Raw genomic sequence first — 15,098 nt, forward strand, 5'->3', positions numbered from 1 at the left:
CATACTGTAGGTAGATATATCACTCAGACACAGACTCACAAAGGGTGGTTAGTTCACAAAAGCTATCTTCAGTGTCACTGTCATCCTCTTGGGACTTGAAAGAGGTGGCAGGAAGGGTCTGGGGCAACTTGGCCTCTCCCTGGTGAGGCCCAGGCTGGAGCACAGGCTTGCCAGGAAGTAGAGCTCTCATCCCACAGGATGCTGTATGGATGAGACGTGGTGCATCAGCTTGGCTCATTTGTAATCTGCTGTCCTGAATGGCTTGTGAAAACTTTTAAAATACACTCACACATGCCGCTAAATTAAGCTGAGGATAGCAAAAAGATTTCCCTGTATTCTCAGGAATTTGCATGATGTCTCAGCCATCCTGCTGTTCACAGCCATGATTTGAAGCCATTGCTTTGGCATTTTTTGTTCAAACTGTCATATATCCTTAGTGTAATTCCCTCTGAATTCCCAGAGTTGCAGGTATTATATACCCTTGCTTAGTTTTTTTTTAAATTAGTATATATTAGTTGTAATTTCAATATGACTTTCTTATACTTAAAAAGTCAAACGTCTCACAGTGTAATCCTCCTTGGCCTGGAATTTATTAAGTAGACCAGACTGGCCTTGAACTTGTGACAATCCTTGCCCCCCTGGGTGCTGGTACAACTAATGCCTATGTCCTTCCCATATAATGAACTCTGATCATACTTACATCCTTGTTATTTTCCTTTTTCTGGGGGGAGGTGGTTTGAGAGACACGGCCTCCTGTAACCCAGGCTGACCTTGAGTTTTTCCCTTTTCCTCCTCAGTGTACCACTGTCCCTCACTTGACTAGAGCTTAGTCTTTGCTGGTAGGTGTTAACTGGAAACCTGTCTCCCAGTTGTGTCTGTCCCAGTTGTTTGATGTAGCGGGTAACTTTTGCTCGGCTAGGGTTAGAAGGTATTTGTCATTTTCTAGGTTACAAAGTCTCCGCGACAGACACAAAGCTGATTTTGTCCTTTGAAGCTCTGCACACTCGTAGAATTGGAAGTCTACCTTATATGTGTGGCCTGTGCCGCTTCCATATACAGAGCGCCCTCTGCTGGAGGGCGTGTGTCCCTTACCTCTTTAGAGCCTTTGGACTCAATATAGGTAGTGTCGGCATTTCTTCACAGAACCCAGACCACTGCATTCCTCGACTGACCCTAACAATTTTTAAACATCTCTTTGTCCTTTGGTTCTCCACAGACTAACTTCTTTTCATCCTTAAACTGCTTTAATGCCAACCTTCAAAGCCTATCTTCTGTCCCCTCAGGTTGTGTCTGTTGTCTACTTCCTGCTTAGACTCACTCACCAAGTCAGGATGGGCACTAAGCCCTTAGGCAGCTCCCAGCAGCCTTCACTATGACAATCAGCTGGCACTTCCCCAGGTCTGTCTTTCTTTCTTTCTTTAGATTTATTATGTTTACAACATTCTGCCTCAATGTATGCCCGCACACCAGAGGAGGGCACCAGATCTCAGTACAGATGGTTGTGAGCCACCATGTGGTTGCTGGGAATTGAACTCAAGACCTCTGGAAGAGCAGCCAGTGCTCTTAACCTCTGAGCCATCTCTCCAGCCCCCCCCTCCCCCGCCCCAGGTCTTTCTTTTAGGATAGCTGAAAGCCCCTACCCCCACCCCCATCTGCTTGAGATTCTGTTGTTTTCTCCTGGCACACAGCCCCCACCCTTTTCTTTCTTCTTTTTTTCTTTTTTGAAGACAGGGTCTCTACATAGCCCTGGCTGGGAACTCAAGAGGGATCCACCTGCCTCTGCCTGCCAAGGCTGGGATTAAAGGTGTGTGCCACTTTGCCCAGCCACATTCCTTTTTAAAATTGAAACAGGAAACAGCCTGAGTCCTAAGAATGTTTCCTTCAACTCAGTCATTTTACATGGGCTGGCCTTGTTCAGAAACTGTGACCTAAGATGGATCCCTCACAGATATTTCACCGTTCTGTACAGCAGATGTGTGCCCCTGGTTCCACTGTCTTCCAGTCTTCATTAGAGACCTTCTCAGTGGAGCCTCCCAGCAGAAAGGTCTGTGCACACCCAGGGGAGTTGCTCTCCCAGTCACTACTGTGCTGGTTTCTTTCTGGGACCAATGCCTCAGACGCTTGAGGTGTTGCAGGTGGATGCTTCATTCTGCTCTTGCAGACCTCACCTTGCTGGCTGGGTTGGGGCTCTTTGGTGTCTCTCATGTGGGTCCTGATGAACAGGCATCCCTTTCTACTGGTTTTCCACCCAGTAGAGCTGCCGTGGACACATGGTGCAGAAAACCAAAAACCTTCAGGGTCACACTGCATGCCCCAGACTACACGAGTGTCTCTGCCCTAGGGCGCTGTGGAACACCTCCCTGTGTCCCAGCAGTAGTCTCCAGCTGAGGGCATCTCCAGCACTGGGCGAGAAGCCTTCTGAATGTGCTTTTTTAAAAAAATATTTATTTATTTATTATACAATATTCTCTCTGTGTGTATGTCTGCAGGCCAGAAGAGGGCACCAGACCTCATTACAGATGGCTGTGAGCCACCATGTGGTTGCCGGGAATTGAACTCAGGACCTCTGGAAGAGCAGGCAGTGCTCTTAGCCACTGAGCCATCTCTCCAGCCCCTGAATGTGCTTTGTAAGGAGAGGATACTGCAGAGTGGGGAGTCTTTGCTGTGCCCGAGTGTGAGCAGAGCAGTGAGTGAGTGCTGGCTTGTGCTGTTTCCAGTGACAGGATTAGGAAAGAGAAAGATGCTTGGTTGGCACCCACATGGGTCCTTTCTGTCCCTGTGATGAAGATGTATTTAGGAGTCTGAGTGAGGATGACCACGGAGCGGTAGGAGGGGACAAGCAGGTTACAACAGAATTGGGGTCCCTGGGATGGGTGGTCGCTGTTCAAGCAGCTCTAGATGCACTGCCACTCCAAGAAGGACTGTTTAGAAACAGCAAATGCTTCCAGAGTAATAGTTGGCTCTGGAAAAGCCCCATGCCAGGCTCCAGAGCAGATGAGCTGTCAGGACAGAGTGGGCAGCATATGCAGGGCTAGGCTGAGCTCTGACCGTGACTCTTCCCTTCCACATGGACCAGGAAGAGGGTGTTCATAAGCTAATGGAATGAGTGCAGAGAGACCCTGCTAACTACAAATGTTAATTCCTAGCCACTTGTGACATTAGGGATCAGAGCCATCTAGCAGTGCCAGCCTGTGAGCTTACTCAGCAAGAGGACATGATCACACACTCTTAGGGTCAATCAGTTAGATGAAGGTATTTATTGGTGTGACTTTTTCCTGTAGTGAGCTTCCTTTACACAGCATAGTGTAAATGGCATCAGACTGAATGGGAGTCTGTTAACGCAATCATAAATAATTATAATAAATATACATCAAGTAACTTTACAGCACACATTGTTCAGGGCCAAGGTTGGGATCTGTCTGAACCTCAGTGTGCTCTCTAGGAGAAGCAGCTGAGTTAGCAGCAGATATCTCACTCACAGCTGTCATTTAATCAAGGAATGGGCCAAATAAGCTTCCAGAACCCTCCTGAGGAGGTAGCTGACAGAATCCCAAGTCCATTCGTGGGAAGAGGATTGAAGGGAATCAAGAATTTGAGGGTACAGGGATGAAAACCCACTTTAGTAAATTCAGAGGCTCTTTCCTTCTGTAGAATGCAGTCAGGATCCTTAAGGTCGCTGGGGGTGGGTCCCAAGCAGCGGCCACTATCTTCTTTATGACAGGGACTTACTTGGGCACTCCCCTTCAAGTGAGTGCTGCAGCCCAGTGACTGGCATGGCAGTCACACTGAGCTGGGTGTATCTCTTCCTCGGATGGGGTTGGGTGGGGGTCTTTTCTGTAATGGTCCTCAACACATTTCCTAAGCGTAACAGGGAGGAGATGGATGCTGGCATGCCAACCCTAAACCCTGCACACCTTCCGGAAGGCCAGATGCTGTGGAGGAGTGTACCCTCCTTACCCTTCTCGGGACTTCTGTGTGCACAGTATCATACAATAGCTACAGCACTGCCATTCTGTGATGACTGGCAAGGCCCGAATGACTGTCCAACAAGGTGGCATGTATTGTTCTTGAACAAAGTACCATTGGACAAAGACTTATTTAGGGCACAGATGCACTGGGGTAGTAGGCGAACCTGCAGGCAGCTCTGCCCTGGCGCACACACACACATACTTGGGGTGTGAAGGGTGCTGGGCAGATCAGTTAGGGCACAGAGGAATCCCCTGCAGTCTCCGTCTGGGTCACTGATGCAGCCCTTACTGGGTAGAGGCACCTCAGTATTTAAAGACGGGTTGTAACCCTTCCCTGGGTTCCTTCCAGCACTGTGCTGAGGAATGGCCGTCTTTGAGCACAGAGTGGGGCAGGCTTGAATCATGTGCTTTCCTGTGCAGTCGGTGTAGAAAAGGCCCATTCAGCACTATCCCTCCAGCTTGCTGTCTTTTCAACTCCAACCACCAGGAGGTACCCAACCTGTCTCTCTGAACTAAGGCCTGGAGTAGCTCCTGGGTGTCTGCTCCTGAGGAGTCATCAGAGGAAACTCAGCCCAGGGGCCCAGAAGAGACAGGTGGCAGATAGGGTTGTCTGAATTGGGAGGAAACAAGGGGCCTCTGTGGGTTTTTACAAAAAAAAAAAAAAAAAAAAAAAGGAAAAAGGAAAAAGAAAAACAAATAAAAAACTACGGCCAGGAACACACGGTAAAGCAGGAAGGTGAACACAGGAGCTTCCTGTATATCTCTTGCATGTTTGAGCACTAGCTCAACCATTTCAAGATGGAAGAAGCACTAGCTCAACCATTTCAAGATGGCCTCTGGGAGAGATGCCAGCTCAGAGCAGGAGGGCAGGACTGGCCACACACATTTGTGGAGATACTCTATAGAGAGAACAGAACACTTCGTGTGGCTGAGGTCATCTCACCCCCAGCTTTCCACTGGTGACTTTGTGATGAGGAACCAGCTGGAATCTTGTGGCATCAGAATCTGATAGCCACCGAGGACAGTGTCCAGGAAGATCAAATTAGACACAAACTGTCTGCGAACTAAACTATCCTACATATGTACCACAAATAGGCAGCAAAGGAACAGACCCTCACAAAACGGACACATATAAAAGGTGTCTTCCAGGTGGCTCTGGGACACTGACGAAAGTTCAGAAAAGCAAAATGTCGCCGGCTTCTCACTCAGGACCCTGGAGGGATGTGCCTGCACTGGCAAGCTTCCCAAGTCGGCAGAATGATGCCTTGGTGATAGCCTAACCTTCTGGTTCACTCCCATCAGCCACTTAGGGGGTCTTCTCGGTAGTGAATGGCACAGCGCAGCTTCTCCAGCATGATCTCCAGGGAGGAGTACTGGGGAAGCTTGATCATGAACATGCAGGTCTCCACTCGGATGTAGCGGGAGTCGGGGGGACCTAGAGAAGTACAACACCCACTTTAGGGGGCTGGAGACAGGCTAGCCTTTTTGGCACCCATTTGTTTATCTGGCAAATGCTCTGTGTGTGTGTGTGTGTGTGCATGTGCGTGCAGGTACACTGTGTGTGTCTCGGTGTCCCTGTGCATGTGTGCTTGTGTGTCTGGAGGACAGAGTATAACTCTGGGCTGTTCCCAAGGAGCAGGCTGGATTGGCTACAGTGAGCCTGTCTCTGTTTCTCCAGAGCTGGGACCACAAGTATGCCACCATGCCTGGCTTTAAAAAAAAGATTGTGTGTGTGTGTGTGTGTGTGTATGTGTGTAGTGTTTCACATGTCATCAGAAGACAATTTATAGGAGTCAGCTTTCTCCACCACATGGGTCCCAGGGATAGAATTCAAGTCAGGCTTGAACCATCTTGCTAGTTCCTGACCAGCCTGTCTTCCTTCCTTTCAAAATGTGAGTTCCATAGGTTAAACTCCTACTGTCTTCACAAGTACAGTAGTAAAAATCCCCACCTGTCACTAGTTTACACCTATAATCCCAGCACTTGGGAGGTAGAGGCAAGAGGATTACAAGTTCAAGGTCATTCTCAACTACATAGTGAATCTGAGGCCAGACTCAAACAAAATATGCTGTCAAAAAAATCAAAACAGAAATTATCAGTTTCTGCATTTGAAAGTTTAGAAACTAGGCATGTGCCTTAGAGGTATCTAGTCTCCCTAGCTCATGGGGGGTCCCTGGATTTAATTTCTAGTAGAACTAAAAATAAAATAATGGTAAGAAATTTAGCCTGGCGGTGGTGGTGCACACCTTAAATTCCAGCACTCAGGAAGCAGAGGCAGGTGGATCTCTGTGAGTTCAAGGCCAGCCTGGTCTACAAAGTGAGTTCCAGGACAACCAAGGCTATTACATAGAGAAACCCTGTCTTGGAAAACAAAAACAAAAACCAAAAAAAATTTAAAAGGAAGGAAGGGAGGGAGGGAGGGAGGGAGGGAGGGAGGGAGGGAGGGAGGGAGGGAGGGAGGGAGGAATTTAAAGCTATGGCTCCTTGGCTTTCTTTAAAATGCTGGATGCTGTGCAGCATCAGGGCCTGGTGGCAACAGAGCTCACCAAGCCTCCCCCTTCACATATAAGTCTTGGTATGTGGGGTCACTGTTTTCCACAAGGACCTAAAGGTCCCACCTAGAACAGGAGCTGGGAAGGGCAATACCTGCTGTGCCGTCTGGAGGGGCAATCTTCATGGGGTATGGTGGCACATGGGCTGTGTCGGGGCCCCCATCCTTGCAAGGGCAGGTAAAAGGGATGCGTTCCTGGTTGCAGGCAAACTTGATGAACTTGCACAGCTCCTCCTGAGTGAACGTCTCCAGAGCCCCCCAGAAGAGCTCTATGTGTTGGTCTGTCTCCATCAGCCCCACCTGGTACATGGTGTGAGCCTGGGGAAGAAAGGCCAAGGTGTGAGCAGGCCTGGCCCAATCCCAGGCGAGGGGTAGGAGTTGTGTGTGGGCCAGAACACAGAGCAACTGTGGCAAAGGCAGAGTGCTGAGACAGGCCTGAAGGGCTGCCTACCTTTAGGAACTCTAAGTTGATGTATGGGAGGCCACAGGTACGCAATTCCATCTCCAGTGGGCTGAGGGTGGTGAGCAACTGCAGGGGGATGACAGAGCCTAGGCCAGCACGCACAGCTGTTACACACTCCACGTTCTGTAGCTCACGCAACCGCAGACTCCGGATGGCTGCCGCGTAGATATCCTTGTTCTCCCAACTGCTGGGTTGAGGATCAACAGTGAGGGTTGGGGAGAGTGATGGCACAGCTCTTGGGCCTGAGGGCCACACCTACATAGGCGGTTGAGCCCTGGCTTCAGTGGCTCACCTCTCTCCTTCAGAGCTGTGTGGTTTCTCTACCATCCTAACATTGCGACCCTTTAACACAGTTCCTCATATTGTGGTGACCTCCAACTATAAAATTATTTTTGATATGATGTGCAGGATATCTCATATATGACCCCAGTGAAAGAGTCATTTGACTCTCAAAGGGGTCATGACCCACAGGTTGAGAACTACCACTTTAAGGAAAGTCTTTAAACTGAAGGTCATCTTTCCTTTGTGCCTAGTGTCCTACCTCCTATTTTATGCCGTCCCCTACGAACATCCCCCTTACTGGTGTGGTTCACCCCCACCATGTCACACACTCACGCCACAGGGATGTGCCGACCACGGCTGCACAGCTCCACCTCCTCGCCAGTCATGGTCAGGTAGGTAAACCGGCAGCAGGGCTTGGGACCTTCAGGGCTCTCAGTGGCCAGATGCTGGGAGGCAATCTCGGCACACAAGGCCTCCAGCTCACTCTCGTCGTTGATCTGCAGGGCACAGGCAGGGTGAGGCTGACTGATGCACTGCTGCCAAGCCCCTTAGCAGTGGAACTGTTCTCCAGCTGGCAAACATTGGCATAGTCAAAGGCCCAGAGTTGCCACTAGTTCAGGGCTGTGCCTGTATTGCGGGGCAGGCTCAGGGAACTCAAAGAGAGGCTGTCTGGAGGGCAGCCCTCTTTCCCGAGTGCATCTCTTGATCCTTCTGTCCACTTCCAGGGACTGCTGCCACTTTTTAGCAGTCTGAGGCAAGAGCTTGCTAAGCTGCCTTATTTGATGTGTATCCCAGACAGACCATGAACTCATGATCCTCCCGACAGTCTCCCAAGTAACTAGGATTAAACACCTGCTCTAGACACCTGGCCTAAGACTGACTTTATTTTTTTGGTCTGGTTTATTTTGTTTGGGACCAGGTCTCATTATGGCCTTGAACGCCCCCTCTGAAGCTGGAGATCTCTTGAGTCTCATGCTTCCTCCTCCAAAGTACCAGGATTCTGGTGTGTGCTTCTGAGACTGATTTTTTATTGTGTATGGGTGTTTTGCACGCATCTATGTCTGTACATAACATGCATGCACTGCCCAGAGGGAAGGGCATGCAGGTGGGAAGATGGCATCAGATCCCTGAGACTGGAGTTACTGATGGTTGTGAGCTGGCAAATGAACCCAAGAGCTCCTCTGGATGAGCAGCCAGTGCTCTTACCCACTGAGCCATCTCCCCAGCCTTTAAAAAGCTGGTATTGAACTTAGAGATCCAACTGCCTCTGAGTACTGGGAATAAAGGTGTTTGATGTGAGACTGAGACTTGATGACATCAGTTGAACTCCTTGATTCAGTCCTGCCTAAAGTCAAGCCATTATGTTTTTCCCCCATGATTGAAATGTTTTGATGTGTATGAGTGTTTTGCCTGCATGTGATGTACCATGTGCTTGCAGGAACCTGCAGAAATCGGAAGAAGGCACTGAATCTCCTAAAACTGAAGTTACAGCTGACACGTGGTGCCAGGAATCAAACCCATGTCCTCTGAAAGAACAGTCAATGTTCTCAACCCCAGAGCCATCTCCCTGGCCCCTTTCTGAGAATTTCAAAATCAGATTAATTTATGGAGGGGGAGGGCACCTAGTGGCAAGCACCTTTACCTTTTAAGCCATCTTGCTAGCTAGTAAGTATATACATGACTCCACATGTCCACACCCCATCCCGTGGCCCCAAGACAAGGTTTCTCTGTGTAGCCCTGGCTGTCCTGGAATTTACTTTGTAGACCAGGCTGGCCTCAAATCGATGTTCCTGCTTCTTGTCTCCTGAGTGCTGGGATTAAAGGCATACCACCACTGTCTGACATCTATGACTTTTGAGAGTGGACATTTTTGCTTTTGTAATGTTCTTTAGTTGGTTGGAGCTGGGCTTTCTGTCACTTGCTACCAAAGAGTTATGACTTAATTCTCTCCTAAGAAGATGTCCATACTGGGCTAAAGGGACATGACAAGATCTGACCCAGGGGAACCAGCCTACAGCTGAAGGCAGTAATAGTGGGGTCAGGGTCAGAGTCTATCATCCATCCCCAGCAGTGAGGACCCACCCAAAGAGTCCTTAACAACCTGTGAGCATGGTTCTCTCTCTACCACCTGGCTTCTGCAGAACAAACACAGACGGTAAGGCTTGGTGAAAACTGCCTTTACCCACTGTGCCAACTCACAAGCCCAAGAGACAGTACTTGTTCATTAGAGGCACCAGTATTTCTATAGGTCCTGCCTTGTTTGTATACCACTGCTTGTTCCAGCCCCTTGTTCCCACTTAGAACTTTGGTATGCTTTCAGTAAGCACTGCCTAGTAGTCACATTGTGGTGGTTTGAATAAGAATGGGACTCTTATACAGCCTGGGGGTGGTAGTGTACACCTTTAATCCCAGGACTCAGGCCAGAGGCAGGTGGATCTCTGAGTTTGAGGCTAGCCTGGTCTACAGAGTTAGTTCCAGGACAGCCATAGCTACACAGAGAAACCTTGTTTCAGTAAACAAAACAAAACAAAACAAAAAAAAAAAAAAAAGAGAGAGAGAGAGAGAGAAGAATGGTCTCCACAGGTTCATGTATTTGAATGCTTGCTTAGTCATCAGGGAGTGGTACCATTTGAGATGGACTAGGAGGTCTGGACTTGTTGGAGGATGGGGAAGCTTTAGGGTTTCAAAAGTTCAGATTAGGCCCAGTTCCCTCTCTGCCTGTGGATCAGGATGTAACTCTTAGCTACCTCTCCAATGCCATATGCCTGTCTGATTCCTGCTGTGATGATAATGACCTAAGTCCCCAATTAAATGCTTTATGAGTTGCCTTGGTTATGTGTCTGGGGTAGTTCTAATATAATAATTAGCCCACATAGTCTCATAAGGATTGGCACTATTAAGAGGTGTGGCTGTGTTGGAGTGGGTATGGCTTTGATGGAGGAAGTGTGTCACTGTGGGGGCAGGCTTTGAAGTTTTTTATGTTCAGGATACTGCCCAGTGTCTTAGTCAACTTCCTGTTGCCTGCAAGATGCAGGATTCTCAGGCACAGCTCCAGCACCATGTCTGCCTGCATGTCGTCATGCTTCCTGCCCAGACAATAATGGACTGAACCTCTGAAACTGTAAGTGAGCCACGTTAATTAAACGTTTTTCTTCTAAGAGTTTCCATGGTCATGATGCCTCCTCACAGTGATAGAAACCTTAATTAAGACAGTGTTTCTTTATAATAATAGAACAGTGGCTAAGACACACACATCCCCAGCCCGCAGTGGGTATATTCCTGGGACCCTTCAGATGATTTCAGTGTTCCTGCTTTTTATTCTGTTTTGTTTTTACTTTTTTTTTTTTTTTTTTTTTGGATTTTCAAGACAGGGTTTCTCTGTGTAGCCCTGGAACTCACTCTGTAGACCAGGCTGGCCTTGAACTCAGATCCATCTGCCTCTGCCTCTGTGTTGGGATTAAATCTTGCACCACCACCATCCCCACTGTTCAGCCAGTGGTTCTGTTTTTATGCAGACGAACAGCCAGTGCTTTGCTGCTCCCTGTGGTGGCTAAGGGGAACAATAAACCACTTGTCCTTGAGGTCCCTCACAGGCTGACAAGGTGACAGAGGCAAAACAAGAATCAGCCCGAACTCCCTCAGTCAAGGTCCTGCAGAGAACAGCCTTGCCAGGCCTCAGACACACATCTCATCCTATGTCAGCAAAAGGGGACCTGGAGGGAGAAGTAGCTGGATGCCCCTTTCCCAACTCTCTCTCAAATCTTGAAGATGAGGAAAGCATGCATTCCCTGACAGCTTTGTGCCTTGCCCTGTCACCTCTTCCAGACACTCTTCCCTTGGTGCTGGAAGAGGGGAAGAAAGTCCTCAGTGTGGTGTGTATACAGGGAAGGGTAATCTGGAGCTCCTGAGGAGACAGCCTGGCCTATACAGGGACACAGTGGCTCTGCAAAAGCAATGAGACTCTCTAGTGGCTCCACAGGCCCAGCTACAAGGCACGCACTAGGCACCTCCTCCTGGAGGAGGGCTATAGCCTGACCATCTACACATGTGTTCCGAGAGGGCAAAAGGGAAACAGGAATGCCAGCTTCATAAGTCTCTGCTGTCTGCATGGGTCCCACACTCACTTCTTGCTCCCTTTTGGAAGCCCTAACCTGGTGTGTATGCATGTACATACACACACCTGGTCTTTCAGCTGCTGGAATACTCCATTATATCCTTGGTTGTAGACATGGTAAATGCACCCCATAGAGTGGCAGCAACATCCATTTGCTTCTGTCAGTTGCATGGGATGCCTGAGGCTCTGGTCCCAAAACAAGCCTTCTGTGGAGAATCCCAATTCCCTTTCCCTGGAAGCTTAGGTCCTTATGGAGTGCTAGCCCAGGTTACCCTGAGGCCCTGTTGCCCCAAAACAGTGTGCCTTCACTCACACTCTCAAACTTCTTGACGTAATTATAAGTGAGGATGTCTGCTTCTTGCAGGTCCTGGTCAGGATCGAGGGGTTCGCCAACCAGCGTCTTCCAGAAGGAGGGCAGCAGGTCTAGGGGGAGAGGCACATCTGCACGAATGGCAATCCCCAGCAGCTGGCCTAAGAAGTGCAGCAGCTGCTCCTCCCCGTAGGTGATGGGGCTTGGCGTCAGGATGTACTTGCCCTGCAAGATAAGGTCAGGTCACTTCTGAGCATGTGTCCCATGCTCAGTCAGCTGGGCATCAAAGCTACTCCACCTGGGCCAGGAAATTCTGTGGAGAGGGTCTGGACCACAAGGATACTTGCCCCTGCCTCACCTTGTTCTTGTTGACAGCAGAGCTGGGGCACAGCAGGAGCAGTGACAGTGAGGAACTCTGCAACTCCTTACACACCTGCCACAAGAAGTGACGAAAGGAGCCACCTGCAGAGCAGACAGACCATGAGGTCTCAGCATTGGCTGAGAGTTCCCTGGATAGCACTTCCTCCATACAACCATCTGCCAGGCCGGCAAGGCCAACTTATTGCCAAGTCCTATAGTGTGTGGAAAGAAGCCTTGACTGTTTGAGCATGGAGGCCTGAGGTTGAGTCTGCTGAGCTGTTGGCCCCAGCTCTCCACAAAGGTACCTGTGCCCAGGCTTAGTTGTCTCCTGTCATATGGGGGAAGAAATGGAACCTGAAGCTTGAGGAGTAAATGAAGCTAGTGCCAGTCCCAGGCTTGGCTTAACTGTGTCAGCATCCTCAGCGGAAGGGGTTGCTTTTGTTCAGTGCTGCCTCCCACCATCTCTCAGAGCTATCCTGCCTCAGTGAATACAGATGAGAATGGCCAGAAGTGGCAGCATTGCAGACAGCTGGGGCCCCTCTGTCCCCTCTCACTCAGAATGCTCCTGCTGGCACTCATGGGTCAGGAGGCTGAAGGCAGTTCAGGACACTGTAGGCTGGGTGTGGGCCTTGGGGAAGCCCAATCTGGGGCAAGCTGTCAAGGCCTGAGAGGCAGGAGCCTGGTTCAGGCTGGAGTCCATGGTCAGCAGTGCCTCAGCTTGGGGTTGCAACTGCCTTAGCAGGCTGTGGGGATGCTGCAAAACTTTCTGGAGTTCAGGTCCCCATCTGTGTGATGGTAAGATGCTGGTTTTACAGCAAGACATGGAGCCTGCACCTGGCACTCATGGATGCAGCTGCTCACTGCTGTTCATGGGACTCTTCAAAAGTTTCCCTGATAGCCGGGCGGTGGTGGCACACGCCTTTAATCCCAGCACCTGGGAGGCAGAGGCAGGCGGATCTCTGGGAGTTCGAGACCAGCCTGGTCTACAAGAGCTAGTTCCAGGACAGGCTCCAAAACCACAGAGAAACCCTGTCTCGAAAAACCAAAAAAAAAAAAAAAAAAGTTTCCCTGACTGAGGCTGCTTGTGTTATCCATGGGGCAGAACATAGGGAAAGAGGGGGCAGAGTGGGTTCTTCACCCACTTACAACAGGTAAAAGTTCCAAACATGACTGGCAAGGCTAAGGGACATCTCAGCTGTTCTTCCTCATTGCCAATGAGTGTTATGATGCCGAGTGTCACTTTAATGGAGGGACCCCAATGTGTATGAATCATGGGCAACTCAAGCTTTGGGCTCAAGCAGCTGCTTAGCTGTGCCTCTCACTAGGAAAGGTGTGTGGGTAGGACCAGTGTGCTAAGAAGGGTGTGGTCCCCACATCTGGAGAGACAGACCAAGGTCTCAGACAAGTGCAGGCACTAGTTCCCATGTGGTTGGTGACAGGACATCAATGGATGCTAGCCCGATTGGTAACCCAGTACAAGGACATTTGCCACTTTGCATTGAGAATTGAGCCTAAGAGCTCATAAAAGTGCCCTACAACTGAACATACTTCCAGTCCCCTCCACTCCACCCCTGTTCCCCCAGTCCCCTCCACTCCACCCCTCTGCTCCTCCAGTCCCCTCCACTCTGTCCCTCTCCTCCCTCTGTTCCCTCCACTCCACCCTCTGCTCCCCCAGCCCTCCCCCATCCCTCTGAGCCTCTAGCCCTGTACACCTCCAGTCCTGCCATATCCCTAGTCATCTATACTGCCAGTTTCCTACACACCCGGCTCTTTCCACCTAAGCCCTCTCCAGCGCAGCTCTTCTTTCCCCCTACGTTTTATATTTGGGGAAAGCTGTCACAAAATTGCCTCGGTTGCCCTTGAACTCACTCTATAACCCCAAAATGATCTTCAACTTGTGATGCTCCTTCCTGTCTTAGTCCTCCAAATGACTTGGTATGACAGGAATGTGCCACCAGACCCGTTTGTGGCATTTCTTCTCACCAGCAGGGCACTCCTTGGATTTCAGTCCTCCCCCGCCCCGACCCAGTGCACCCAGCCACTTACTGGTGCCATGAACCTCCTCCCCAGTAAAGCGGATGTTGAAGGCATATGTGGGGTCACCACCACTGGCCAGCTTGACACAGAGCTGAGAGGATGGCACAGAGGACAGTTGTCGGGCAGCCTGGCAGAAGTAGGAGTTTTCTGAGGCTCTGATTTCCCCTGGAAGTGGAAGGTAGATCATAAGCTCAGCAGCCACACCCTACCTGTTCACCAGGAGACTCAAGCCTGGCCAGCACAGGCCAGCTTTTCTTCCCACTGTGCATATGTGGTGCTCTGGTAGCTAACCTAGAGGCTCTCAGAGGCTTTTCCTCAAAATTCACACCTGGCTCCTCCCTTGAGTCCTTCATGTTTGCTTCAGGCCTACAACAAGTCTGTCTGTACTACAGGACTAGGGCATGTTCCCAGGTAGAATGGCTTCTGCACCCTCCTACAGTCAGAGAGGAAAGGCGCTGAGGCAGGGAAGGCTAAGTGCCTCTTCTTCCCCTCCTTGGAGCTGGAAGGTCCCATCAGGAGCCTAATACACAGACAAAGGCAGCCCGATGAGTAAGGGGTGGGACTGCCCCACCACTCTCCAGGCCTCCCTGGTGGTTTCAGGCCAGTTTTCCTAAGGACCGAAGCCTGCCTTACCTCCCACAATTTCTAGTGGGTCCAAGGTGATCTCCGGAGCTGCATGGTCCGCTGTCCTCTGCACAGTGGCATTGAGCACTCGATTCATCACAGTCACCTTGGTGTCGTAGAAGATCAGTCCTGAAGAGAGATGTGGGAGAGAGGTGGGTTGTAGTTGCTTCTCTTCATTCCCAGTCACCCCTGCAACCCAGGGAAGACCATGTTCACCCCTCAGCCCTTTGGCAGGTCTTCTAGTCAGGCTCCTGGGTATTCCAGAAACACAGACAAGCTGGGAGATAAAAACACACCATGTAAAATGCCATCTATTTTATGTGTGTGGTACAGGAACACACGTGTGCCTATGCAGAGGACAGAGGTCAACATAAGATACTCTATCTCTG

The 15,098-nt window shown here is 50.0% G+C and overlaps 1 protein-coding gene across 9 annotated transcripts in view; it reads right to left on the reverse strand.

Moving 5' to 3' along the window:
- Nucleotides 1-4,621: 4,621 nt before the first annotated feature.
- The window catches only part of Hectd4 (HECT domain E3 ubiquitin protein ligase 4), a 183,850-nt gene continuing 173,373 nt past the window's right edge, over nt 4,622-15,098 (reverse strand). For all 9 annotated transcript variants that reach the window (XM_057763496.1, XM_057763491.1, XM_057763497.1 and 6 more), the window contains 8 exons: nt 14,719-14,838; nt 14,095-14,250; nt 12,047-12,150; nt 11,692-11,913; nt 7,598-7,761; nt 6,971-7,166; nt 6,615-6,837; nt 4,622-5,403 (listed from right to left, as the gene is read on the reverse strand). In XM_057763496.1, the coding sequence (XP_057619479.1) occupies nt 5,267-5,403; nt 6,615-6,837; nt 6,971-7,166; nt 7,598-7,761; nt 11,692-11,913; nt 12,047-12,150; nt 14,095-14,250; nt 14,719-14,838 (1,322 nt within the window). In that variant the 3' untranslated portion in view covers nt 4,622-5,266. The remainder of the gene's footprint in view (nt 5,404-6,614; nt 6,838-6,970; nt 7,167-7,597; nt 7,762-11,691; nt 11,914-12,046; nt 12,151-14,094; nt 14,251-14,718; nt 14,839-15,098) is intronic.

This window comes from Chionomys nivalis, chromosome 3, assembly GCF_950005125.1.
Source record: "Chionomys nivalis chromosome 3, mChiNiv1.1, whole genome shotgun sequence".
NCBI lineage: Eukaryota > Metazoa > Chordata > Mammalia > Rodentia > Cricetidae > Chionomys > Chionomys nivalis.